The 27,508-nt window shown below is 57.7% G+C and overlaps 1 protein-coding gene across 1 annotated transcript; it reads left to right on the plus strand.

Annotated features, from left to right (window-relative positions):
• Window positions 1–11,016: 11,016 nt before the first annotated feature.
• Window positions 11,017–27,488, plus strand: TLR5 (toll like receptor 5). Its single transcript, XM_019436131.2, is given in 5 exon segments — window positions 11,017–17,431; window positions 19,514–19,642; window positions 23,199–23,273; window positions 23,568–24,214; window positions 24,217–27,488. Coding segments are annotated over 2 exon segments (2,670 nt in total). The 5' UTR covers window positions 11,017–17,431; window positions 19,514–19,642; window positions 23,199–23,273; window positions 23,568–24,087; the 3' UTR covers window positions 26,760–27,488.
• The last annotated feature ends 20 nt before the right edge of the window (window positions 27,489–27,508 follow it).

A 27,508-nucleotide genomic window follows, 5' to 3' on the forward strand; every position in this document is an offset into this window, starting at 1 on the left:
TCTCCATCTACGGGTCTGTGGGCATTGCTTACGTGTTCTGAACACCAGGCTTTTGCCCAGGAGTGCGCACCGTTAGCGCGTCACCGCGGCCGTTCCTTGTGGGGTCACTTACCTACGACGACGTGGGAGTACACGAAAACTGAAGACTTTTGTCTGCGTGGGGTCAAATCCCTTATCCGTTCTTCTCTTAAAGGCGCATGGGTTTGATACCTCGGTTAAGAAATCCTTAGCTTCCCTTTATGGGCTCTTTCAGCCGGAGTCTGGGGTGTGTATGGCTGAGGTGCTCCGAGCAGAAGCGCTGAGACCCGCCAAGTGAAGGTCAGTGTGGAGGAGAGGCGGGGAGCCCAGCCAGCCTCCCCGCCGGGCTAGGCCTGAGGGTCAGCGCCTCAGGCCACGGCGGCCGACGGGCCAGGTCGGCCGGGGCGACCGGAGACAGAAAGCCTGAGGTCCGCACGCTGCACGGTGGGGACCGCCGGGGACCACAGGGGTCTGGACGTGTGGAGGCAACGCTGAGTCTTGCCCAGGATGCCCTTCTCTGCGGAAGGAGTCTGTCCCACCCACGCTGGGAACCGGCTTGTCCCTTTGAGGTCTGGGGAGGGGACCCTGTGTCCATCCAGGCAAGAGGAGGCCGAGGGGTCCTGGGAGGCTTTGTGAATGCGGAGCTGATGAGCTGTGTCCCGGAATATGGAGCTGAGCTTCCGTCTGGGGGCTGTTTCCTCCAAATCCTCACTTCTGCGCGCTCCCCAAGTGCCTGTGGTGAGGTCCAGCACGTCCCGGGCCGTGTCTCCACGCAAGGGGAGCCCCCCCGACCAGACTTGCACCGCCAGGACCGGAGTTTTCCCTTTACGGTTTTCCTGACCCAGCGGACTAGCTCCCTGGAGCAAATCCCACAGATCCAGGGCCCAGGGTGTCCCCGAGCAGATCCCACTCACTTCTGCACGCGCCCCCCGACTAACACATCAGTCTTGGCAGGAAGGCATTATTCTTTGTACTTTCCGGATGATTAAATCAATGCTTCCAGAAACGGAGACTTGCCAGGTCTCCCAGCTGCGCGCCTGGGGAGGGTGTGCGGGGGCGGATGGGGACATGGTTTCCGTGGCAGCTGCGGGGACACAGCGTGCGGGTCACGGGAGGAACACCACTAGTGGCAGGAGCCCCACCCCACCCCATCTTTAAGGTGGCTCATCGTTTGCCGTTTCCCCTCCCGGGCCGCTGACACACGAGTCCGAGGGGCAAATGCTCAGCACCGGGTACTGAACCCTCCTCTCGCCCCGGGCGACCCAGCCGTGGTGGCTCCCACAGCCCCCGCGGCAGGCACGGCCCGGCAGGGGTCTCGGGCTCTGACGAGGCTGCTCGTCCCTCTTCGCAGCGGCTGGGCGCTGACGGCCAAGTAGGGCCCGGCCTCCGTCACCGCGGGGCAGGAGCAAAGCAGGAGACGAGTGTGCGTCAGCGTCCTCGTGTCGGGGAGCCTCTTCCGAAGGAGAATTCACCGCCCTCCGGTCGGGCTTCCTGCTGGAACCGGCGCATCTTAGTGTTTTGAGAGGGGAAGAAATCAGGGCTTCGGGCTGGTCCACAGACTCAGCTGGTGGACACGAAGCAAAAGCCAGTGTGGACGTCGAGTGGGACGAGGGCTCAGACACCACGTGCTACAGGGACCCAGGAAAAGGGTCGTGTGGGGGACTGAACGGTCAAGAAAGTGTGCATGGAGGAGCCAAGGACGCCTGAAGGGTTAGGGGGGTGGAGGAAGGGGTTCTGGGAGAGGGGGTTCTAGACAAAGGCGGGAATGAGCCAGACTTGTCCCAACGGGAACAGGAGGGGCCTTAACTCCAAAGGGCCTTGCAGCCAGCCGGACGGCGTAGCCTGGACGTCAGCCACTAACATAACTCTCCCCTCTTCCCACTAAAATAGCGACGGAGATGGGGGTGAGCCCTCACTAAAAATCAGGTCTAATAGTCAGTCTGTCGCCCTTACTGACCACAAGGTTTATAAGCCTGGACTGAGGAGTCCAGAGGCAGACACAGACTGTCCGTCTCAACACAGATACAGGGGCCCCGTCGCTCCCCCCACTGCTGGGCCTGGATTCCAAAGCACAAAACCTGCATCAACTGGAAAACCGGGCGGTCAGACCCCCGGCAGCTGCACTAGAAGCAGGAAGGAGCCTCGGTCCCTCTGGCCAGCCCTCCACCCCTCACCAGCCCTCTCTTCATGCACCTGTTCACAGACTCTGCTTCCAAAGCCGACGGGGCAGGCATGAGAGGTGGGGGAAAGGAGGCACACAGGTCAGGAAGCACCCGGGAGCGGTGGCTCCGAGCACCGTATTTTATACATCAGAGAACAGGCTGGAGAAGATGCGCATCATCCAGGGGAACAGAGGTATACAGCCGGTAGACGCGGGAATCGGGCCGGAGCTCCTCCCGGGATCTGGTGCCCAGAGAAGAATCTGAGAAGGGAATTTGACAGGTAGGTAAGTGAACAGTGGGAGGGGCCTGACGAGCCGTGCGCCCCTCTGTGGACACACACGCGTCTGTGTGGATCCCCGCCGCCTCCAGGAGGGTCAGGGAGACAGCCATCACCCCGAGGACTTGCACAAGGTCCCCATCTCTGCAGGCGGTTTTCTGTGAAGCCTAAAGCAAAGCTGAGAAACGGTACCTGGCATTCTGTAAAGGATACGGAAGGATGCGGCCCTCCCAGAGGGAGAACGGTCTACAACAGGTCTTGTAGGCACGGTGAGAAAAATTGGTGCCAAGCGTCACCCCACGATCGCCTGCTAATCGCAGGGGGGATGTTCGTCCTCACGACACAGGGCCCCATTCTTCCTGCCCTGACACGGTGATCACACTTGGCATCGTGGACAACAGACGTTCACCTGCGAACCTGGCTCCACTTTGCAGCAAATTCGGGACAAGGGAAGAAACTAAATACACCAAGAGGAAACAGACAGATCCTGAAGGCACAGAGCGAACACGGAAACATCCAGGAAGTGGGGGGTGGGGGTGGGTGGCTGCTCTGATCATATGCTGAACCGGGGGGAAAAGCCTTTGGGGGACATCGAGGAAGTCTGAACACGGACTGCCTCTTAGATATTAGGGAACTATTGTTAGGTTTTTCAGGTGTGATACAGTATTGAGATCAGAAGGAAGAAGTCTTGCTTTTACAAGATGCATGCTGAGTCCCCGAAGTCCCTCAAGCGGCGTGTTATAATATTCGCAATTTATTTTCTGACGGGTCAGCATTTTAAATATGTATATATTACAGACAAAGAAAATACTGACAGCTATCGAATCTAAGTGATGATCACTGTATTATACCTGCAGCTCTCCCACTTGGTAATGGGGAATTTTCATAAAATTCATAAAAAAAGAACAGAAGTAACTGATCTACTGAGCAGCATGAGGACCCTGCGAGAAGCTCTCCCAGGAACCAGAAGCAAGGAGCGAAGACGCGAAAGCCAGGAGAGGGAGGCAGAGCCTGACGGGACAGTCCGGAGTCTCCCTTCCCGAGGAGCAGACACAAAAGAGAACGGAGCCCCAGCATGGGGAGGGGGCCGTTCCCAGAGAAGAAAACAGAAGAAAACAGCGAACAGAAGAAAACATCAAGGCCATCGTTACAGAACACAGCCCGGGTGGGAAGTATAAAAGCATGATCTGGATTCCAGGCGAAAGCAATGACTCGACCCATTTCTAGGAATCTTTTGGAAGTAGTTTTCAACTGTAAAGAAATGCAAGAAAGAACTCTCACCCTTCCCAGAAAAGGGAAATTTTTAATTTGCATTTTCAGCAAAGGAATGGATTTGAAGTTACAGACTTCTTGGCAATGTTAAATGTTTTTGTTTTTGTTTTTCTTTTTCTTAAGTTACATCCAGAGCACTTTGACTGAAGAAAGTAAGAATGCAAGAATGTTATTCCCAGCCGAATCGCTTGTGATATGAAGCTGTATAAAAATATTCTTATGTATGGGCATGCAAAATATAACTTTTATGGGAAAAAATTACATAAGCATATGTTCCATTGAACCCAGAGCTAAATTTGGAGGAGACGGATGAAATCACACAAGTGTATTTGTGGGTCCTCTCTTGGTGGATCCGGATCCCAATTTTAGTAATGCGGTCGGATTATGGCTTCCCAGAGCAAAGCATGCCCACGCCGAGTCCCCGCACCCTCTCCTCCCCTGCGTCTGCACGGTTCCCAGTGCCACCCGCCCCGCATCACCCCTGCTTGCTACGGTGCCTCTCCCACGCTCACCCGCCCTGAAAGAACAATGTTGCTGTTCTGCTCCGGCGGCTGGGGGCCCGCAGCAGTGAGTGATGAACACCCTGCAGGGCTCACGGGGACAATTACCCGACTGAGAATCTTTGAGAATCTTTTCGCTTTGCAGATACAGCTGCGCGATACCAGGAACTTTCAGAGTGGTTTTTCCACATCTGGAGTGCTACAGTATTTTTGTTTTTGTTTTTAAAAATAATACCAGGAAGCAGAGGTTATGTTACTCGCCTCTGTTCATATCATCTTCCATCTGAGAATATTCTTTTATGTCAGTGATTCCTTAAAAAGATTATAAGCAGTGTGGCCCTGATTATGTTGTGTACACATGCACACACATACACACACACATACGCACACACATAAAGAGAGCTCAGGAGACTAGAGTGGAGATGAGACAAAGATGAACTGTATTTCCTCCAGGGGGATATTTGCTTGTGTGGAAAGTTTGCTTTCTACATGCTCGCACACAGGCACATGGTGCACCAAGTGCACACACACCACACACGTGCACACACACCACACACGTGCACACAGGTGGTAGTTGTAAATTTCCCACCCATGTGGCTTTTGTTTTGCTGAGTGGGGAATGCAAAAGGAGGTGGTAACTGAATTGTTGCAAAACATAGAAAGAATTGTGGGGGGGGCTCTCTGAGGCTGGTATTAGCTAACACTTGTGTGCCGTTCTGAGCATCTTTGTGAGTACAACCAACTCTGCGAGGCAGGTACTATTATTATCCCCACTTTACAGATGAGGAAAAGTGAGGCACAGAGACGTTAAATAACTCATCCAAGGCTCTGCGCCCAGGAAGCCACAGAACGTGGGGCTCAGTTCAGGCAGGGCCACCATCAGGGTCTGTCCCCATAGCTGTCACTGCTCTTCCATCCGGATGCCACGGCCTGGGCCGGGCAGAGAGGCCGCGGACGGGAATGTGGACACGTTTCTAACAGTGGCCTTCTCCTTCCCGTCTTCCAACTAAGTGTTTCATAAAATAGTTCTCCTGGTGAAGTTGTCTTGTGGTTACAATGAAATGCCACGTATGGCATGGGTGTGTTTGTGTGCACGTGCTTGTGTGTGCGTGCACGTGCATGAGCACATGTGCATGTGTGTGCGTGCGTGCATGTGCGTGCTTATGTGTGCACATACATGCGTGTGCCCAGAGAGAATGTAAGAATGTCCAAGAATCCGGGTAATTTTTCTTCTTTACATGTTCATTTTTGGTAATATTCTACAGTGAATGCGTACACTTTTACAATCAGGAAAAAAGACTATTTCTTAAAAATAAATTCATACAATTCTGTAGTTGCCGTGTGACGACTGCATAGCAAATAGCTTGGAAAGAAACTCATCTGAGTGTTAGCAGCGATTATAACTAGACGGATGACGAACCACAATCACTTTTGAAATGGAAAAGATCGTTTTAAATGAAATCAAGAATAATTTTAGGTGCAACGAGCCATGGGCCGCTATTGGAGAGGAGGGGCGTGGAGACAGCAGGTTGGGGTCTGACCGGGGCTGGAGGCGAGAGGCCGGGGCGGAGGTTGGGAGGGTCGGGCCGCAGAGAGACCCCTCCCCTTACTGGTATGTTCACGCCAGCCACGGCCGACCGACCCGTGGGCTGGGGTTAGAGTGAGCTGGGAGCTCGTGCACTAAACAAGCCCACGGGGAACACACAGCTGACTTCAGACGGGACGGGGTGAGTGAGGGAGTAACGTCTGACCGGGAGGCCTGGGAGAGGCGGTGGGGGGGGGGGGGCCTCTGAGCCGAGCAGAGGCTGGTCTGAAGGGGAAGGCGGTCCAGGAGGGGGTGCCCTGGGGACAAGGGCTTGGGGGGAAGGGCAGGAAAGCAGTGGGAAGGGCAGGGGACAGGAGTTTGTTGTCCGCACAAAGGGGTTTTCACTGTGTTCCAGGTACAGGGAGAAGCCATGGGAAGACCTCAGTAGTGGAAAGACCCTGGAGCGTGACCTGAGTGGAGTGGGGAGGGGTCAGCTGCTGGCGGAGGTGACTATGACGGAGGGAGGTGACGGTGACGGCCTGACTTCTCAAGAACCCGTCCAGCTGTGTCCCCACGTGCCCTAGGAGTCTTTGGTGGAGCCGCTGGCTTGTCGCCACAGCAACAGGGTGGGGGGGCTACCACCTGCCAGGCTGGGCGGTTTCAGGCCACCTGCTGTTTTTTTCCCCCGGTAAGGTGGCTCCTATTCTCCCCGTTTACAGACTAGCAACCGAGGTTTAGAAAGACAGCAATTCATCCCAGGTCCCAGAGCTGGGCTTTGCCCGTGGGGCCGGCCGGCTCTGGAGCCCACGTCACTGCCAAGCGGAGATTCACGGCCGCCTGTTCACGGGTGAAGGAGGAGAGGGGGGCCTGGCCCCGGCAGCGCTGACGGGCCAGAGACTGGGACTGGCAGCAGGGACGACGCCCCAGAGGACACAGGACAGCCTCTGTGTGGGGGGTGGGGGGGGCGCGAGAGGACGTGTTCGCGCCTTCAGGGTCAGCGGGTGAAGCCCTGCACTGTCCGCAAAGACAAAGCGTGGGGAACATGACCCGGCCGAGGGAGAGAACCCCGAGGTCGTCACGGGTCCCCCCACTGCAGGGGGCGGTGCGCCAGGCGTGGACCCCACACAGGCCTCGCCGGACGCCCACCAGCACGTCCGCCACACGCATCCACTCGGAAGACGTTACTCGCCGTGGCGATCACTCCCAGAGCCCCTCCACCTTCTGAGATCCAGGCCACGGCTTTGGTTTTCCTAGTTTCTGTCCGGTCTCTTTGATTCTTCCCCCTTTACAAGCCCTTATGTGAGGTGTAGGACACACGCATGAAGCAGAGGGTTGTAACCACCCATCAATCGCCCACGAACCCTCTGTGACCAGCACCCAGGCCCAGACGAGGGTGGAGCACCCCCCCTCCCACCGCTGCCCGCAAGACCGGGGCGTTCCTCCCCAGCGGGGCCGCCCTGATTGCCACAGAGATGCTGTCTGACCTTACGAAGTAGGTTACCTGTCACCTGTCTATTTCCACCTAAACAGCACAAGGTGGCCCTGCCAATTCTGAATTGTATATAAATGGAATAACATCGATCTCCTCTCTTGGGTCGTGATCTGTCTACATTATATGTTATTTTCGCTCACATATGTTTTTGCGTTTTAGCCATGTTGTGGGATATAATTCCAGTCCATTCCTTTTTGACGACGTTGGACGCTCCGTTTCATGACCTCATCGATGTCCAGTTTACTTGTCCACCCTACTGTTGATGGACGTTCGGGTTATTTCCAATTTGGTGACTGTACTGGTTATTTTTTCTGTGTAACCACTTATCCCCAAACGTAGCGTCTCGAAACAACAACACGTATTGTGTCACGGACTCTGGTCCCCTGGCTCCGGCTGCTCACGGGCTGCAGTCCAGACGCTGACCGGGGCTGTGGTCTCGTCTCCAGGTTCGACTGGACTGAATTCACTTCCACGTTTACTCAGGGGTTGGTGGCAAAACTCCTTTCTCACAGGCTGTTGGACTAGGACTTCGGATCCTCTCCGGCTGGTGGCAAGAGGCCCCCTGCACCCCTGCCACGTGGGCCTGGTCATGGGGCAGTGGGCGCACTGCAGTCGGCATCCTGGGAGAGGAGGCGACAGGGCCAGAGAGCAGGTGTGGACGTGTGGAAATCTCGTTATTTTGTAACCTAGAAGCAAGTCACTGGGTCCGGTGCACACCCAGAGGAGGGGTAAGGAGGAGGCGGGAGTGCGGGAGGTGGGAGTCCCTGGGAGCCACTGCAGGCATCGTCCGTCCCAGGGATAGCCCGACAGTGCTTTCTTAGTCACCTCCACGTGTGCCTCCGGGGCGCGCGCGGATCAGGCGTGGAGGCCGGGGTCTCAGGGCGCGTGGGTCTTCAGCCGTCCAAGATCATGCCCCACTTCCCCAAGCGCCCCCGGCCGTTCGCATTTCCGCTGGCGGCATGGGCGGATTTGGGTCACTGCGCAGTAACACTGACACTTGTTATTGTCAGACTCTTTATTGTGGCTCCGTGCATGTGGAGTATGTGATGTGTCAGGGTTCTGATTGGCGTTTCTCAGAACGCTAAGGACGTTTGGCACCTTTTCGCTCATTTGTTTATTGGTTGTCTTCGACTTCCTCTCTTTGAGCAACCGCCTGGGTCTTTCCTCTGTCTTCCTCTTTTCTTACCGATCGTGTGACTTCTTCGTACGACCTGGATTCTTGCTCCAAATCTCAAACGTCTTCCCCAGTTTTTCTTTCTTGCCTTTTCGCTCTTTAAATGGTCACTTTGGATGAGCAGAGGTATTTGATCATAACTAAATTTAAGTCTTTTCCGTTACAAACTCCTATCCTTTCCTGGGCCTTGGCCTCCCCTGTCGGTGTCCAGACTCCGTTCTTCACCCCTGTCCCCAGCTGTCGCCTCTGTCCTGATGCCTCCCGACCGGTCTCCTCTCCAGGCAGGTGTCTTGTATGTGGATGTACGGGTTCGGCTGTCTGCTGGGTGACACCCCCTGCACGTCCCACAGGCCGCACACACCAGTGTACCCCGAACTGACCTCAGCCTCCCCTCCAAGTCCGCCCTCTGCTGGGACCCCGCGTTTCCTGATTCCGCGGCTGGCATACCGCCCATCACAGAGCCCGGGTGGAATTGCATTGACAGCTCTTTCCTCGGCGAGGACCGTGTTTTTCTGATCCTACAACCTGAGCCTTGCCCCCGTCTGTCTTCTGGCGCCAGAGTGTGAGTTCTACGAGGTGGCGACCTTGTGCAGGTTGCTTGTTATCATGATCCCCAGTACAGGGTCACGGTTAAGGATCCTCGAGCCCAGTTACCGAGTTCCAACCTGGCTCTGTCACTGACTAGCTGTGTAAGCGCCTGGGAGTAACGTAACCTCCTCTCCTTGAGTTTCCTCGTTTGTAGAAGGGGATGACGACGGTCCTGACTCACAGGCCGTGTGACGATTAGATCAGTCCGCACGGGCCTGGTGCTGGGAACAGAGCAGAACACCTGGTGAGCGCTGATAAAGGTCGGCGTGGTTAGGGTCCTGCCACCTGCCTGGTGCTTGCCGCATGAAAGCACAGTGACACTCATTAGCTAAAATGAATGAATGTCACTGCTCTAATTTGCAATTGTTATCTTTGCTTGGACCATCGCAGGAGCCTCCTGACTGAGCACTTGTCCCTCACCCACTCACTCCACGCGTTGCTGTCAGGGGTAACTGTGATGTGCAGACTGGGGTGGGCTGTCCCTCATCACCTGCCCCATCTGGGGGGTCTCCAGTGCCCACCGGCCGACAGAGCACCATCCACACTCCTGCGGGCGTGGGCTCCTGCGCCCTGATTCCTGCCCCCACCACACACAAAGTGCATTCCATTCACACAACCAGGCAGTTTTCCAAATGAGCCACCTCCCTTCTGTCCCCAGTACCTCTGCTGTTCCCCGGCCCAGAGCCAGCGCCCTCCCCTCTGCTGTCTTGCCTGAATGGAAGGCCCTCCCCTGCCCTGTTGCTGCCCTGCCCACTCTGCCCTCCCCACAGCCACTCTGCCCGGCTGACAAGGTTGCCTCTATTTTCTTAGTTGCCGCAAGGACGTCAGACCCTGGATGCAGGGACTTGCACTTCATCAAATTTATACCCATCTGTGTCCACGTGCACCTTCCCTGCTGGGCTCTGAGTTGTCCCTGGAAGTCAGCTCAGGATTTGTATTCCTGGAGGAAGCACTGGGTCTGTAGTGGAAGCTTAATACAGCTGCTGAATGGAGGGTGAGGGTTTTTAAGAACATTATTTATTTTGAGAGAGAGGGAGCATGAATGGAGGAGGGGCAGAGAGAGAGAGAGACAGAGAGAGAGAGAGAGAGGATCCCAAGCAGGCTCAGTGCAGACCCCCATGTGGGCCATGAAACATGAAATCATGACCGTGGGCTTGGGGGGGCAAGGAGCCCTGCATGGGGGGAATCCGGGGGTGGAGGTCCGGGGAGCAAGGAGCCCTGCCTGGGGGTGTGGGGGTGGGGGTCCGAGGTGGGGGTCTGGGGATAAGGAGCCCTGCACCGGGGGTGGGGATTGGGGGTCCGAGGTGGGGGTCTGGGGGTAAGGAACCCTGCACGGGGGGGGGGGGTGGGGGTCCAGGGGCGCAGGCCCCTCTTTGCTGGCTCGGCTGTGCCTCTGGACAGTTACTCCAGGTCTCCTCTGCATGGCGTGGGGAGGAGGGGCCGCGCTGGCCTGGATGACCCCAAGGACAGTCGGGGGCGGCCCCTTCCCCTCGGATCCAGTCCAGGGCGCCCCAAGCACTGAGCAACCGCGTCCCAGTCACCCGCCCCGAAGCGCACAGGTGTCCCTACATGTTTCCTCGTCCCTGCAGCCGCAGGGTCTCGGGGGCGAGTGTGGGAGGGCCCCCCCCCCCCCGAGGTTGGAACAGGAGGTCGTACCACTGGTCACAGAGCTTAAAGAGATGACCCGAGCCTCGGGGCGGGGCCTGTCGGGGGGCGGGGCTAGAAGGTGGGCGGGGCCTGTTCTGTGAACTAGGACCGGCGGGGGCAGCGTCTGGCAGGTGGGCGGGGCCCGGACGGAGAGCGGCTGGGCAGGTGGGCGGTGCGTGGGTGGAGGGCGGGGCGTGTGAGTGGGGTGGGGCCTGCCCGGGACACGTGGGCGGGGCTTGATCTGGCAGGTGGGAGGGGCCCGGGAGGGGCCAGGCGGGGAGGGTGGAGGGAGGAGCATGCGGGCGGGGGCCTCGCGGGGCGGGGGCATGTGGGCGGGGTACTGGGAGGGACTGGACCCGGGCGGAGGAGCGGGTGGAGAAGTGCGCGGAGCTGCGGGAGGCGCGGGGAGCCCTTCCCGGAGGTAAGCGCCCCGCCGCCGACGAGGACCCCTGTCCCACCCCGGGCTGCTGGCGCGGTCGGGCGCCACCCCCCGGGGGCGTCCCGGGTGGCTTCCGGCTCTGCTCCCTGGACGGGGACTGGGCGCGTGGCCGTGGCCGGCTGGTGCCCTGGGGGCGGGACACGGGGAAGCCGGGGCGCCCCCACCTTTGGAGAGCTGTCGCTTTCTCACTTTCGCTTTCGTCCCCACCTGGGAGGGGGCACGTGGCCTCCCGGCCCTGGAAAAGGGGGCCCCCCCCCGAACACCGGCACCCGGCGCACCCGGCGCAGACCCGGCGGAGGCGGCACGGTTTACCCCGCCGGCCTTCACGTCGTAAACAATCCGCCTGTGAAGACGCGGGCGCAGAGGCAGGGCGCCTGGAAAACCGCCGCCGGCACAGCCTCGCAGGGCGGTGTGGCTCATCTCGGGGTGAGGGGTGCGCGGCCGCAGGAAGCCAGGCTGCCAGGACCATGGCGAGGGGCTTGCTCCTTCCCGTGGGTCAGCTCTGAGCGCACCTGCCCCGCGCCAGGTGACCCGTGAACGGCACCCTAGACACTGTTCCTGGGCAAGGACGCAATAATCCATAGGACGCCCTGTGTGGAGGTCGGGTGGTGTCACAGGGTCACTCGCTTGTTTCACAGTGCCCTGGGGACGTCACCCTCAGTGGTCCTTCCACCCTAAGTGGTGTCACTGGGTCACCCACTTGGCGGCTCGCTCTGAGAGAAGCAGAAACTGATTGCATGTTCTGAATGCAAAACTGACCCTGCTCGTTTTTGGCTTTGTCTTCTCGGAAGACTTCTCGGGAAGTTGTGTCCAGCCTCACAGAGACCTCCTTTGTCGGTTTGCCTGCCAGTTTGCTGACTGTTGAAATCAGAATAGGCCTGTTGGGGTGCTTCTGCTTGCTCACTCAGCACAAAACCCCGGGATGTGCAGTGACTGGGTCCGGATGTGTGTTTCACTCTTAGTTTTGTGGACAGCCCACAGATCCAGACCTCCGTACGGCCTCCTGTTAGGGTGATTCCCACTGCTGGCTTTGCATCCCAAGCCCTGTGAGCTCTGCTCTGTGGGACCTGCTCGTGTGAGGCATTGTCCCTGCCCCTCAGAGGCTCCCAGGTTCAGGTGGAAAGACAAAACCAGCATCTGGGAAACGAGAGCAGTTAAGTGTGAAGTCCTGTGCTATCACCTGCTAGTTCAAAGGTGACAGCCAGCATGGGCTGGTAAAGACGGGGCTTTGGGGAGTCACCGGTCGTCTTCTGGATTTAGAAACGGCAGCCAGAGACTGGGACAGGCAGGTGGAAGGAGGTCTGAGGGTAATACTAAGACTTAGAATACGTAATGGCGCTCACTGCCCACCAGCTGTGATCCAGACCCCCTGTCGCAGACTTTGACTCTGGAGTTCTCGCTTGTCCAGCAAGAGAGCAGATGCAGAGTTGAATACGAGAGGCTAATGTCCGGGAGGAGACAAGAGCCCCGAACAGGGGCTTCCTCTCCGCATTTATTGGGCTTTCAAGATCTTACACACAGGGTGAGTGTGAAGAGAACAAGATCTTACACACATGAACGTGGAGAGAACAATCAGACAGTAATCATTAACTTGTGTGTGTAAGAAGCAAAGGGTCTGGGGGGGTGGGTGAGTGGATTTTGTGATCAAAGTACAATAGTATATTGGCTCCAGAAGGAAAGTAATTTCCTGCAGGTGAAATAACGTTTCTCACAGTCCCAGTACAATATCCCGCCAGCTAACATCAGGCGCTTTCGCCCCGCAGGGGTGGCGTTCTGCCCGAAGCTTTTTTCTAACCCATTTATGTGAGTAAAACCTATTTCCCCACAACCCCCCACCTCCCTCTCCAGCTCTGGCCACTCTCTTCATGCTCCCTGACACACTGACCTCCCCGACACACTGACCTTCCAGAAGGTTCTTACTGAGCCTATTTTGCATGCCTCACTCTCCTTACACTCGCTCTCCTGCCCAGAATGCCCTGTTGGGGAGTCCTCTACATCTTTTAAGAAGCATCTCAAATGGCCCCTCTTCTGATGGGTTCCTCAAGGGCAGAGTTGGGGAGCCCGTCATCTGCCCTCCGTTGCTCCTTGCCCACTGCTTGCTCCCTCCTCCGTTGGAGCTCTTGTCCCCTGCAGTGCCCGCTGGGGGGAGGGGTCTTTGTCCGACTCGCTGGGGACCCTCTGAGCCAGCGCTAGTGTCTGGCACATAGCAGGCATTTGGTACATGATCCTTGGTTGCACATACAGGGCACAGGAAGCACCTCAGCCACCTGGTGCGGAAGGTGTGGGCTAAGCGTTATTACTGGGAACCTGAGACTGGATACCTCTGGTGGAGCCAAAGCCCAGCGGCCTTGAGGGGCTAGTGTTAGGTGGTGGCAGTCCTCAAGGCCCTCGGCAGCCCCCTCTGCCCCCGGGATGGCAGGCGCGTCCTTCTTGGCTGCAGAATACCCTCTCCATCCTCGCCCCCACCAGCGCCCACAGGCTCACACTTGGACCTTCTGAGTGACTCCACCTGCGGGGGCTCCAGGCCCGGGCTCCCTCCTGTCCCTTGAACATGGTGCCTGGGTGCCTCTGCCGGGGACTGCTCCCCCCCACCACGGTTCACCGCTCCTGTGACTTAGGTGCCAGCGTCTATACCCCTAGTTAGAGGTGCCCTCGGGCTGGGGGTGCGTCCTCCTCTGCCTCGAGGCACCACGTATGGTCCTGTAACGACATCAGCCCCTGCCCTCCGTGGCTGCCTTCAGGCTCGGGACGTTAGCTCCCTGAAGGCAGAGATTGGGTTTGTCTTGATGAAGCCCCAGCGGCTAACACCCTCCCTGGGAGACCGTGCCCAGGAAGCATGTGCCAGACAGAAGACTGACCAGGGCGGTGGGAATGTAAAAGGAGGGACAACTCTAGAGACATCTGGGAAAGAGGAGCTGGGACTTGGTGCTCAGTCCCAGGAGGAGAGTCTCCCAGAAGGCTGGCTCACCACCTGCCAGGCAGGTGTCAGGAGAGGGGGGCCCTGGCCCCAGGAGACGCCCACGTCCGTGCTTCTCCCTCTCTCAGGGCTGGAGAGAGATCCTGGGGGCATGAGTGGTGGGGACAGTCCAACTCGTGAAACGTGACCTGCAAGCCAGGGGTGGGGGAAGGAAAAGGAACGGGGAAAACAAGAGGACGAGGGAGGAGGCATTTCAGGAAGACATAGGAGCAAAGCTGTCAGTGCTACAAGAGAAAACGGGGAGATTCAGATAAGAATAGGTGAGGAGGGGAGCTCAGGACGGGGCCCCAGAAGGAGGCCACGGGGCCAACCGAGCCCAGGCAGCGGGCGCCCCTTGTACTTCCTGTCTGAGGAATTTGGCCATCGGCGAAGAGTGGCCCCGTGAAGAGATTGTGTCTGTTTCATAAGAGATCTGATCCCTGTTTGAGAAACCGAAGCAAGCTATTTCCGGGTACAGTCTGGCCACGTACCTGGCCGCCAGGTCACACTCACATGTGCACATTCAGAGACGGGACAAGGGGAATTCAGCTCATCAAGGATGCCCCCACGGTGGCCCCAGGATTCCCCTCTCCCAGCCCGGGGCTTTGGCCGTGGTCTTGGACGTTCCCGCCCACAGCAAGTTGGCCTCTGGCCCCGGCGCCCCACCCAGGATGGGAGCAGGGGTGTGGGGCTGCTGGCCCAGGGCGGTTTCCACCCTCAGAACCTCCCTGGGGCCCGGTCCCCAGTCGCCAGCACGAGGCAGGAACATGTGCTTGCAGCCCCGGCCGCCCCCGCTCCCAAGTCCCTGGTGCCGCGAGTGAACTCTTCCTCCTCCACCCCTGGGAGACGCAGGACTCCCCCCTCCCAGCCTGACTCCCTCCCTCACCTCCCACCCAGGGCGGCTCTGCCGGCTGCCGAGTGGGCTTGGTTTCATCGGCCCAGGGGGGTTTCTCTTTTTGCTTTCCTTAGCTCAGCCCAGAGTACAACCCTCCCCGGGATGGTTCTCTGGTGCTTGTAATCTCTCTTCTCATTTCCATCGTGTCCATAGTTTAATAAGGATTTTCTTCACTGTGCCTCCGCCGCCCCCCACTGCTTCCATTTACATCACAATCCAGGTTGTCATAACTTCCTGGAGAGGCGAAGGCGGGCTCTTCGGGGGGCTCGGGGCTCTGGCACCTGGCTGTTGCCCCTCTCTCCGGGCCATCAGCTCGCAGGCTTGGCCGAGGTGCGGTCGGGGAGGCTGTCAGAGCCTCGAGGTTAATTTTCTGAGAGTATTGGTGGCCGCCTGAAGCTAGCTGAAATCAGGTAGAGATATTCAGTCCGTGGAGAGCTCCCTTTTCTGGAGGATTTTAAGCGTGTGGTGCGTGTTGTTAGTGTTTAATCATCACCCAAGTGAAATTATTTTTTTTCCAGTCAGATGTTTTAAAACGGTGCGAAAGAATTTATAATAAACAGAAGAGAAACCATTCTGTTGGGTTTTTGACACACTGGCTTCTTCAGAATATCAGTTCCTCTGGATGCTGGTGTGGTCGGGTGGGGGGGGGGGACCACCACCGGAAGATATTAAGGGCAATCCGGCAAGATTTTCCCTAACTTCCAGGAGTGCTGAAAAGGGAAGCTCCTGAGGCCACACCATGCTGGGAAATCCCCTGTCCCTCTCAGTGTTCCCCTTTGGTGGCTCCTAAAGGGAGTGCATCCCTGGAGAGGTGCGCCTGGACTAACGATGTCTGTGTCCTTAAGCAACAAGAACCATCAGAGGGTGGCGCGTGAGGAACCGATCACTCTGGATCAGGCACCGGAGTGTCCCCCCTTGTGTGTGTGTAGAGGGCCCCACTGGTGCTCAGAGAGGCTGGTCATCCATTCAACTGGGAACGAGGACTCGAATTCAGCTGCAGGACTTAGTCCTCATTTTGATCCCATCCTCCCCCCCCCCCCCCCAAACAAAACGGTGTGCGGGGCAAAACAGATGCAGAGCTCAGAGCGAGCAGAGCATCGGGGAGGGGGGGTGGATGATGCCAGCGGCGGCCCTGGCGAGCCCTCACCCCGGGCCCTGCGCTCACCCCGCGGCCGCGTCCCGACCCGCCCTCGGCCGCCCCCTGCCGGTCGGCGGCAGAAGCGCCTGCCCTGGAACCGGGAAGGCCCTCGCACCTGTTTCCTCAGCTGCGCAGCGAGGGAACCCACGTGTCGTGTCCAGCCCCGGCCTCGGGACCCTCAGCTGATCCCCGTTGGCAACCATCTGGTGCTTCACCCGCCAGGGTCGGAGAAGAGTTGGGGTGAGCGTATTAACGTGGCCCCTTCCCAGAAGTGACCGGGCAGCACCTACCCAACCTTCATCCCAGGAGAACAGGCAGCCTGAGCAGTGAGTGTGGACAGATGGCGGGTCTCGGGGCCTTGCCACTCAGCTGTGAGGGTCACCTGGAGGCTTGTGGAGAGCCCAGAGTGTCAGGTCCCCCGCCCGCCTGCTGACCAGATTGCGTTTTAGCGGCACCCGCAGGTGGTCCCGGATGCCTCCGAGGGGCTGGGCCCTGTGCAGTATACTCCATTCTGAGTTTTTGGAAAAGATCAAAATGACGACTAAGTCTGCAGCTGGATTCAAGTCCTAGCGCCCAGCTGGAGGGGTGCACGACCCTGAACACTTCCTCCGCCTGTAGGACCCCTCATCCTAAATCTGAGACCTAACGATTCCTAGCCAGTGTCCCCTGACTCGGGCCTCATTTAGCCAGCGAGCTGCTCCGAAGGTCAAACTCTGATGGCGAACTTGGCCATCTGCCATAGAGCAGACAGTGCTGGTCCTCAACCCTGGGCGGAAGCCTTCGTCACCGAATGACCATGGCAAAGTCACGTGAAAAGGGACTTAGGTCCGGGGAGACGCTCCCTCCCCACAGCGATTTGAAGAAAAATGCGCCGGATCGTGAAAGTGTGGACTTTCCCTCTCCGGAGTCCCAACGAAGAAAGCTCCCCATCTGACTGGCCCAGACACTGGGCCTCTGAACCAGAGGCTGGGCCTAGACTTCTCAAGACCCTGCGGCTCTGATGGCCCTCGTGCCTTGATTTGCAAAATGGTCTCGATCTTTTCTAGTTGAAATTCTGCTCAGTAGGACACACGCCTAAAGCTTCAAATTCTTCTGCAAAGAAAACTGCCATATGGCATAGAAAAACATGTGCATCACAGTTTCTGTTTCTCCCCCTTAATTAGCTTTTCTCCTTTAAGAAAAACAAAAGCCCTTTATCTTGACTCACCAGATCAACACTGACCACCTTCGTCATTGTGATGAATCTCCTAGAGTCTCAGGAACGGGAGCCCTGGACCAGCCGGGGAGTGGGGGGTCTGTGCCCCCAGAATAAGGACGTGTTAGGAGCTCCCCGTGTTAGAACTAGGAGGTGAGTCTGATGAAAATAAGCCTTCGGAATATTAGTGGGGATAATATTACTGGGGTGTTAAACTGTGCTACCTCAGGAATACTGCACAAATAAAAACAAGGTCTCCGCCCTCAAGAGACGTGCAGTCTAGGGGGAAGGTGTTTAATAAAAACGCTGTCTGGGAGGTGTGGACAGAATATCAGGGTGAGATAAAATGTGCCCCGGGGGTATGAGGACTGCTGGCTTCTGAGGTGGCCTCTGAAGGGCGAGCTGGATATGCAGACAGAAGCATCCCACCCCCCGGGGTCCAGCCTAAGGAGGGAAATTGGGGTGGAGGCCAAGTTCTGAGCAGGTGGCCTCCCTCTGGAGCACAGGCCCAGACTGCAGGTGCGGTCGGGAGGGGGGGGTTGGCTTGGGATCCCCTCTGTCACGCGAGAAGGTCAGCCATTCCAGGGTAGACTACAGTCTACAGTGGACGGCCCAGAAGTCCTGTTCCCTTCGTGGGCAGAAGGAGCCAGTGAAGGCTTCTGATCAGAGGTGTGCTTTTGGGCTCTCTGGGGTAGCTGGATGAGGGGTGCATGTGTCTGTGGGGGACCGGCTGGGAGGTCAGTGGGCAGGGGCAGGGGGGGACATGACCGGCAGGGGGGGCAGTGCCCTGGGGTGAACCTTGCAGAATTGGCTACCAACTGCGTTGAGGTCACACCAGTGGGGTCTGTGGGTCCAGGACGGTGGATGGGGGGGAGGGGCTGTGGACGGGGGGAGGGGGCTGTGAGTCCAGGAAGGTGGAGGGGGGAAGGGGCTGTGGGGGGCGGGGGGAGGGGGCTGTGGGTCCAGGACGATGGTTGGGGGGAGGGGCCTATAGGTCCAGGACAGTGGACCGGGGGGAGGGGCTGTGGGTCCAGGACGGTGGACGGGGGAGGGGGCTGTGGGTCCAGGATGGTGGACTGGGGTGGGGAGGGGCTGTGGATGGGGGGAGGGGGGCTGTGGGTCCAGGACGATGGTTGGGGGGAGGGGCTTAAGGGTCCAGGACGGTGGACGGGGTGGGAGGGGCTGTGGGTCCAGGACGGTGGTTGGGGGAGGGGCCTATAGGTCCAGGATGGTGGACGGGGTGGGAGGGGCTGTGGGTCCAGGACGGTGGACTGGGGGGGTGCGGGGGGGGGGAGGGGCTGTGGACGGGGGGAGGGTGGCTGTGGGTCCAGGACGTGGGGAGGGGGCTGTGGGTCCAGGATTGTGGACGGGGGAGGGGCTGTGGGTCCAGGATGGTGGACGGGGGGAGGGGCTGTGGGTTCAGGATGGTGGACGGGGGAGGGGCTGTGGGTCCAGGACGGTGGACTGGGGGGGCTGGGGGGAGGGGGCTGTGGGTCCAGGATGGTGGACTGGGGTGGGGAGGGGCTGTGGACGGGGGGGGGGGGGGGGGGGGGGGGGCTGTGTGTCCAGGACGGTGGATGGTCTCCAGGTTCTGAGGTTGGATCGGGCCTGAAGCAGCTTCACAGCCTGGTTCTCGCTGCTCCACCCGCTGCCCGACACCAGTGCGAGTTCCTGTTTTCTTCACCCCGCGTGGGCTCCTGGCTCCCGTTCCGGACGCGCCGCGTGGTGTCTTCCTGACGGCTCTCGGCTCCGCTGTCCCGGAGCCCCCCGCTGGGAGGTCCGCTTCAGTCCTGCCTTGCTGTACGTCGTAGAAAGCCGGCCTGCATGGTATCTTGGTCATGCCACATGAGCCCGGATAATTTTGCGTCAATTCTGTTTGTCCAGGGGCCCTGCCCCCCGCACTGCCTCTGTCATCTCCTCTGTCACCCGTTGCTGCAAATCCAGGGGTCGAGCGGCCCGGGTCCGGCGGGTACACCGCGGGGCGGTGAGGGGTTGTCTGCAAAAAGACAAAAGTGAAACTAGAAAGCTCAGCTCCGCTGTTCTGAGCTACGCGCCTCTGCAGGGATTTCTGTCTGTTACGTAAGAGGAGAAATCATTCTGATGGTTGAATCAATCAGCAGCTTGGGGACCAGGTGGCATCTTCCCGGCAAATGCGGTGGTTCCGTATCGGCACGCGTGTATCTTACAGTCACCGCAAATCCTCACTTGTGAACCAGAGTTTCTCTTCTGTTCTAGAACAGAGGTTGGACTGCAAAGCTGAAAGTATTTGCCGTCAGGCCCTTGGCGCTCTGAGCCGCGTCCCGGGATACGGAGCGGGCCGGGCTGTCTGTGAAGCCGCGGGTTGGAAGGAGCGGAGTTTGGAAGGTCAGTGAACCCTCTGAAATGGTGCAAAATTGGGGTTTGTGATGCGTACGTGCGTTTTTGGAGGGCAAGGAACCAGAGCTATCGGAGTTTCAGAGGGGTCTGTCTGTGACCTCACGACACTTAAGAACGACTGTAGAGGGTGGTGCTCGTCTGGCCAGGGAGGCTGGACCTCGTCTGTCCCTGTCCCCTCCCGTTGGGAGATGGGAAGAAGGTCACAGGAAACCCAGAGTGCGGTCGTCCCCCTACCATGTGTCTCCCCCGCCCTCGGCTCTCCTCCTGAAGCACATCTGAGAATCTGCTGCCTGAGAACAACAGACCTCCTTCCCCCAGCGTCTGTGTGGGCCGGGGGTGAACCCAGGGCTCAGAGTTAGGGCCCTGCGGGGACGGCCTCCCGCCCCGTCCATGCAGGTGCCCGCTGGTTGTGTCAGCAGCAGGATGGCAGGGACAGCATTGTTGCTGAGCTGTCCCTTTTGAGGTGGGCGGGGCTGGGGCTCACCTCTGGGGCTTCCCAGGAGCCTGATGCCCACATGTGCCCCGACTGGTTTGTTTTCTTTCTGATAATTCTCCCCTGCATCTGTCCCATCTTCCAGGACAAGGGCCTCCCCACCGTGTGCATGGGTCTGATCATCGGGGGCGGGGCGGGGGGGGGGGCAACCACTCGCTATGTGGGTGGAAAAAATAGGATTCAAAGAATATCTGGCTTTAATCATCTCAGAGCTTGTGGTGAACGTGGGGAGAAGAGGCTATGGCCACAGTGCTTAGAAAAGCATCCTTGTGGGGCGCCTGGGGGGCTCCATTGGTTAAGTGTCTGACTTCGGCTCAGGTCATGATCTCACGGTTCTTGGGTTCGAGCCCCACGTCGCTCTCTGTGCTGACAGCTCGGAACCCGGAGCCTGCTTTGGATTCTGTGTCTCCCTCTCTCTCTGCCCCTCCCCTGCTTGTGCACGCGCGCGCTCTCTCTCTCTCTCTCTCCCTCTCTCTCTCAAGAATAGATTTCAAAAAACATTAAAGTTTTTTTTTAAAAAAAGAAAAGCATCCTTGTTTAAAATTTTTTTTCATTTTATTTATTTTAGAGAGAGAGTGGGAGGGGGGAGGGACAGAGAGAGAGAGAGAGACAGAGTCCCAAGCAGGCTCCACACTGCCAGCACAGAGCCCGTCGTGGGGCTTGAACCCACGAACCCTGGGATCATGACCACATGAGCCCCCAGGGGCCCCAGAAGAGCACCCATTTTATAACAAATGTTTAAATGACGGCTTTTCCATTTTGAAGTTGAAGCATAGGTATAATCTAATCTATAAACACGACATTAAAGAAATCAATATAACGCCCTGACAGGAATATAACGAGGGAAAGGAAAGGGGACGTAAGTGATGAGGAACTAATATGTCCTCACGCTAGAAGGCAAAGTGAGTTATTTTGACTCTCACACTCACTTATAAGGAATAAGTTTGGATTTAAGAGAAGAAAATATTCAACAGACATTTCTTAAAGTTTTATTACCTTTGACATTTAGAAATGAGGGCCACATAAACGGGGGTCACACGCACCGTCCCCAGGAAGTCCACCCAGATGGCACGGATCATGGCTCCGGTGGAGACCCAGGTCACTAGGAAGAGATTTTCCGGAATGGTGACTAACTCCTTGTTTGCAGCTGCGAACTGAGCAGGGTACGATCTTCCCTAGATTTGTCAGATCCCGTGTCTGGAAAATTCAGAATAGAAACAGTGCCAGGAATACTTTGTGGGGGTGGCTCAGTCAGTTAAGCGTCCAACTCTTGATTTTGTTACGGAACCAGGCTGGGACGCTGGCGGAAAACCCAAGTGGCACTCAGAGATCTTGGTGGACTGGAGATTTATTTAACACCGGCGGGCTCAGAGGAGACCGTTTCTCCAAAGATCTGAGCGCCAGATACAAGTGCAGAGGGTAATTTATTGTCATCAGCTTCCATATCTGGGGGGGAGAGGGGGGGCGTGGGTTTCGCAAGCCGCAGCAAAGAAAGAAAGAAGAACCCGGAGGAGGGTCTCTAAGCTAGAGACCAGAGTTTGTTTTAGCCCCATCGGCCATCTTTGGCATTCTTTATTCACCTCTCCAGCTTCTCCAACAATTTAGGCTCAGGTCATGATCCTGGGGTCGTGGGATCGAGCCCCACATCAGGCTCTGTGCTGACAGAGCAGAGCCTGCTTGGGACTCTCTCTCTCTCTGTGCCCCTCCTCTAATTGAGCTTTCTCTTCTCTCTCTCTCTCAAAATAAATAAATAAACTTTAAAAGGAAATACTTTGTTGGCCTGCAGAAGAGAGTCAGGGTCTGAGGTCACTTTGAGACGGTTTCAGCCTCCAGGGACGCCCGGCGGGTCATCGTCCCTGGAGCTGAGCAGCTCCGCCTGTGCAGGACCAGGTGCGTGTGGCCTGCCTGCTTCCCGGGGCGCGTCGTGGCCCGGACACCTGCACGCTCACAGGACGCTCCCGCAGAGACAGCTTCCCCATCGGGAGCCACTGTTCCGCACGGGAAGCCTCACCCAGGGTGATGGTTTCTGCCTCAGCAGAGACCAAGTTCCCCAAACAGATCAGTGTTGTTCCCTTGTTGGCAGCGATACTCGTTCAACCTCGCATTTCTTCTTCTTAGCAGCGGGCATCCTTCCATCCTCGCTGTGCTGATGGAGAATATGGCCTCGTAAGGGAGGGAGACGGCAGATAAGTCAGCCAGTGTTTGCGCCAGATAATTAAGGGCTTGTGATAGTTGCCTTGCAAGGAATAAACAAGGTGTGTTTGAGCGAGTTGGGGGCAGGGGAGTTACCGCAAATAGTGTGGGGGAGGCTCTCTGAGGAAGTGTCCATGTGAGGAGCAGAGAGAAAAGCGTTCCTGCACAGGACGCAGCATGTGCCAAGGCCCTGAGGTTGGAAAGAGTTTGGAGAGGCAGCCAGGAGCGCCGTGCTGGCACTCCCGGTCACCCGGGACTGGTGCTCACTGCTCCTCCCTCCGCACATACGGGCCTGTCCTTTTCCCTCCTGCCTTCAGGCCTCTGCTTATGATGTCAACAGAGAGGGCTTTCCTGACCACTGTCCAAGTAGCAACCAACACCCAGCCCTGGCGGTCCCTGTCTCCATTTTTCCTTCTTTTGTTGGGTGTCCCCCCTCCGCTGCTTCCCTGCACCAGCACGTGAGCCCATGAGGACAGTCATGGCTTGTGAGTTCGTCTTCTCTCCTGTGTCCCGAAAGGTGCCCAGCACCTAGTGGACACTCCCCACATACTTGCCAAGGAAGTTGTTGGGGAGACAGAGCTGGAGCACAGAAGTCCTTGTGGCCGTCGTCCCCAGGGCTCTGTGCAGGGAGGGGACAGCAGAGTCCCCCAGGCCGCCAGGAGGGCGACCCACCCTGGAAGGTGCGGGGGACATGCGGCTGCCGCCTCAGGCCTTGGGCAGCAATGGTGAAAAATGATCAGATTGGGTCAACATTATCGCCGACGACTTCCCAGTGATTATTAAATGCCTGGTTTTGATGCTTGGGGTCAACTCGGAGTCGATGCCTCCTTGTGATTTGCTCTAATCTGTGTGTCACAGCCTCGGGTTTCCATGGAAACCAGCCCCCACACGGAGCAAAACACCAGCAGAGCCACGGACTAAGGCTTACGGCAGGTGCCTCCTTCTCCCCCCTCCCCTCTGTCTGCCCCACCCCTCCTTCTCCCCCCTCCCCAATGCCCTCCTTCTCCTCTCCCCCCCACCCTTCCTTCTCCCCTCCCCCCCCGCTCCTCCTCCCCTCCCCCTTGCCCCTCCTTCCCCCTCCCCCTCCCCCTTCTTCTCTCCTCCCACTTCCCCCCCCCTCCTTTCCCCCCCACCCCACCCCTCCCTTTCCCCCCTCCCCTCCCCTCTCCCTGTCCCTCCTCCTGGCCCCTGAGCCGCATCAGTCTCTCCTTACTTCTGACGTTACAGTGAGAGCCCGTTGAATGGGCCGCGGGCACCAGACGCGGGGGCTCCGAGGGCCGATCCCCCCGCGTTTCCTCAGACCCCACAGCCCGCACTGGGAACACCAGCCAGACGCAGCTGTGCCGCCGAGCATCCCACACAGCCCTGCGGGCCGGCTGGCAGGGGCGCCCGGTTCGTCCGCATTAGACCCATCCTGTGATGCTTTGTGGACGGTGGCATAAAGTACCCCTGCTTGTGCGCTGAGGCAGCCCGGCTGTGGACGGAGGACTGAGGAGCCGGCTGGCTGGGAACGGGCCCAGGGGACGTGCAGACATGTCTCCACCTGCAGCTTTCTCCCACTGCCTGCGCAGACCTTGAGTAAGCGACTGCTGTGAACTAATGAACCGTTACTGCAAAGACCATGTTTCTGAAGGACTTGGAATAGTGCTTACCTTGCAGGCCCACCCCCCCACAGCCGCACCCACAAAGGGTCTCGGCAGCAGGCAGGTCGTGCGGGGAGCCCCCATGTCCCAGGGGCCCGCGCGCCATGCCTGGAGCTCGGTCGGCTGTGTCTTCATTTTCCCGTCTTCTCCGCGGGATCATGGGAGACCCCCTTGACCTTGTCTTCGGAGTAGTGCTCGTGGCCAGTCCTGTGCTGGCGATTTCTTCCTGCTCCTCGATGGTCGGCTAGCCTTGTACCGATTCTGCAACCTCACCCAGGTGCCCTGGGTGCCTGGCACCACGGAGATCCTCCTGCTAAGCTTCAACTACATCGAGACTGTCACTGCCTCCTCATTTCCCTTCCTGGAGCAGCTGGGGCTGCTGGAGCTCGGGACTCAGTATACCCCCTTGCGTATTGACAGAGAGGCCTTCCGAAACCTGCCCAATCTTAGAGTCTTGGACCTGGGCGGGAGCCACATGCATTTCCTGCATCTCGACGCTTTCCAGGGGCTGCCCCACCTGCTTGAACTTCGACTCTTCTTCTGTGCTCTCTCCGATGCCGTATTAAGAGACGGTTATTTCCGAAATCTGGAGTCTTTGACTCGCCTGGACCTGTCCAAAAATCAGATTCGTAGCCTTCACCTTCATCCTTCATTCCGGGAGTTGAATTCCTTGAAGTCTATCGATTTTTCCCTCAACCAGATACCCATCGTATGTGAACAGGAGCTCAAGCCCCTCCAAGGGAAGACGCTCTCCTTCTTAAGCCTCGCCACCAATGGCTTGTACAACAGGGTCCCCATGGACTGGGCCAAGTGTATGAACCCGTTCAGAGACATGGTGCTGGAAACCCTGGATGTTTCTCACAACGGCTGGACCGTGGACGTCACGGGGAACTTCAGCAGGGCCATCAATGGGAGCCAGACCTCCTCTCTGGTTCTCACCTACCACATCATGGGGGCTGGGTTTGGCTTCCGTAACATCCGGGACCCTGACCGGAGCACATTTGCCGGCCTGGCCAGGAGCTCAGTGGCACGTCTGGATCTTTCACACGGCTTTATCTTCTCTCTGAACTTTCGGCTCTTTGAGTCTCTCAGGCACTTGAAGGTCCTGAACCTCGCCCACAACAAGATAAACAAGATTGCAGGGGAAGCGTTTTATGGACTCGACAGCCTGCAGGTTCTCAACATGTCACATAACCTTCTGGGCGAGCTTTATAATTCTGATTTCGGTGGACTGCCTGAGGTAGCCTATATTGACCTTCAAAACAACCACATTGGGATCATTCAGGACCAGACGTTCAAATCCCTGAAGACATTACAGACCTTGGATCTCCGCGATAATGCCCTTAAAACCATTTCTTTCATCCCGAGCATCCCTACTATCTTCTTGGGCAGCAATAAACTGGTGACCTTGCCGAACGTAAGGCTTACCGCCAACTTCATCCACTTGTCAGAGAACAGGCTAGAAGACCTGGACAGTCTCTACTTCCTTCTCCGGGTCCCTCACCTCCAGATCCTCATTCTGAATCAAAACCGCCTTTCTTCTTGCAACCCAGCTCATGCCCCAGCGGGGAGCCTCAGCCTGGAGAAGCTTTTCCTTGGAGGAAATATGTTGCAGCTGGCCTGGGAAACCGGCTTCTGCTGGGATGTTTTTAAGGGGCTCTCCCAGCTCCAGGTCCTGTATCTAAATAACAACTACCTGAATTCCCTTCCGCCAGGAGTATTTAGCGACCTGACCGCACTGAGGGGTCTCAGCCTCAGCTCCAACAGGCTGACCGTTCTTTCTCCCGGAGACTTGCCTGCGAATTTGGAAGTCCTGGACGTGTCCAGAAACCAGCTCCTGTCCCCCGACCCCGATCTGTTTGCGGGCCTCAGTGCCGTGGACATAACGTACAACAAGTTCATCTGTGAGTGTGAACTCCGTCCCTTCATCAGCTGGCTCAACCAGACCAACGTCACTGTGCTTGGGTCTCATGCAGACGTCCTCTGCATGTACCCCGCCTCGCTTGCTGGGACCTCCCTCTCCTCTGTGTCCATGGAGGGTTGTGACGAAGAGGAAGTCTTAAAGTCCCTGAAGTTGTCCCTTTTCGTTTTATCCAGTGTTACCGTGACTCTGTTCCTCACGGCCGTCCTCACGGTCGCCAAGTTCCGGGGGCTTTGTTTCCTCTGCTACAAGGCAGCCTGCAGACTGCTGTCCACGGACCACGCCAAGGGCAGCGGGTCAGACGTGTACAAATACGACGCGTATCTGTGCTTCAGCAACAAGGACTTTGAGTGGGTGCAAAACGCTTTGCTCAAGCACCTAGATGCTCAGTACAGCGACCAAAACAGATTCAACCTGTGCTTCGAGGAGAGAGACTTTGTCCCGGGGCAAGACCACATCGCCAACATCCAGGACGCCGTGTGGGGCAGCAGGAAGGTGGTCTGTCTCGTGAGCAGGCACTTCCTCCGAGACGGCTGGTGCCTCGAAGCCTTCAGTTACGCCCAGAGCCGCTGTGTGTCTGACCTCGACGGTGCCCTCATCCTGGTGGTCGTGGGCTCCCTGTCCCAGTACCAGCTGATGAAGCATCAGTCTCTCAGGGGATTCGTGCGGAAGCGGCAGTATTTGAGGTGGCCCGAAGACGTCCAGGATGTCGACTGGTTTCTTAATAAACTCTCTCAGCACCTTCTAAAGAAAGAAAAGGGAACGAAGAGAGACGGCGACATTCAGCTGCACACCGTAGCGAGCGTCTCCTCATCCGCTAATCCCAAGCCACAGACAGCTCTGCATGTGCGCTAAGCTACCGTTTGGGGTCCTTTCTCGTAGCTTGTCTTTCCTACCAGGAGCACGACGGGCTGTTGGTTTTCGTGCCAACACGATGCCCGGTCTCCCTGACCCCACCGTGGAGGGGAGTACTGTTTTCTCCCGTTGTGCCGACCACAGGGCGTGCCCCGGTCGCGGGACGGGCACCGGGAGACCCTTCCCCAGCACTCAGGCCGTCCCTGCAGAACAACACTAAATGAGCACACGGACGAAGAGGCGGGTTTCCTCCGCCTCGTGGGAACAGTGCCGTTGCTGGGTACGGGTCACGCCTCATCTCCGGGTAGGGGTGACCCCGAGGAGGCCGGGACGAGAATCGCTAGATGTCTCGGGGCCATACCACACTTCCTGTTCTGACCCTCGAGGTCTCACCTCTGTGGGCCGTGAACGTTCTTTCTCAGCCTTATTTCCTCCAACTCATCAGCCGTTCGGCGGCTGCAGGGAGAGCAAGGCCCACATCCTGGTCTGAGTCCTGATTCTGCTCCCGTGGGCTGTGTGACCCAGAGTGCCTGATGTGCCCTCTCTGGGCCTGGTGTCTCGTCCGTGGGCATGCTCGTATCTACCAAGGATGTCAGGCTTCTCAAACCTTTCCTTGGTCGCCCTGTTGGCCACAGGGACGCACACTCGGGGGCACCTTTGCTGGCAGTCGAAACTTCCTTGAGATTGTATTTTTTTACCTCAAAAGAAATCTATATACATTTTGCATTCTGTCTTTTTCCATGTTGATT

The sequence above is a fragment of the Panthera pardus genome, unplaced genomic scaffold (genome assembly GCF_024362965.1).
Source record: "Panthera pardus isolate Hobbes unplaced genomic scaffold, ASM2436296v1 HiC_scaffold_21, whole genome shotgun sequence".
Lineage (NCBI taxonomy): Eukaryota > Metazoa > Chordata > Mammalia > Carnivora > Felidae > Panthera > Panthera pardus.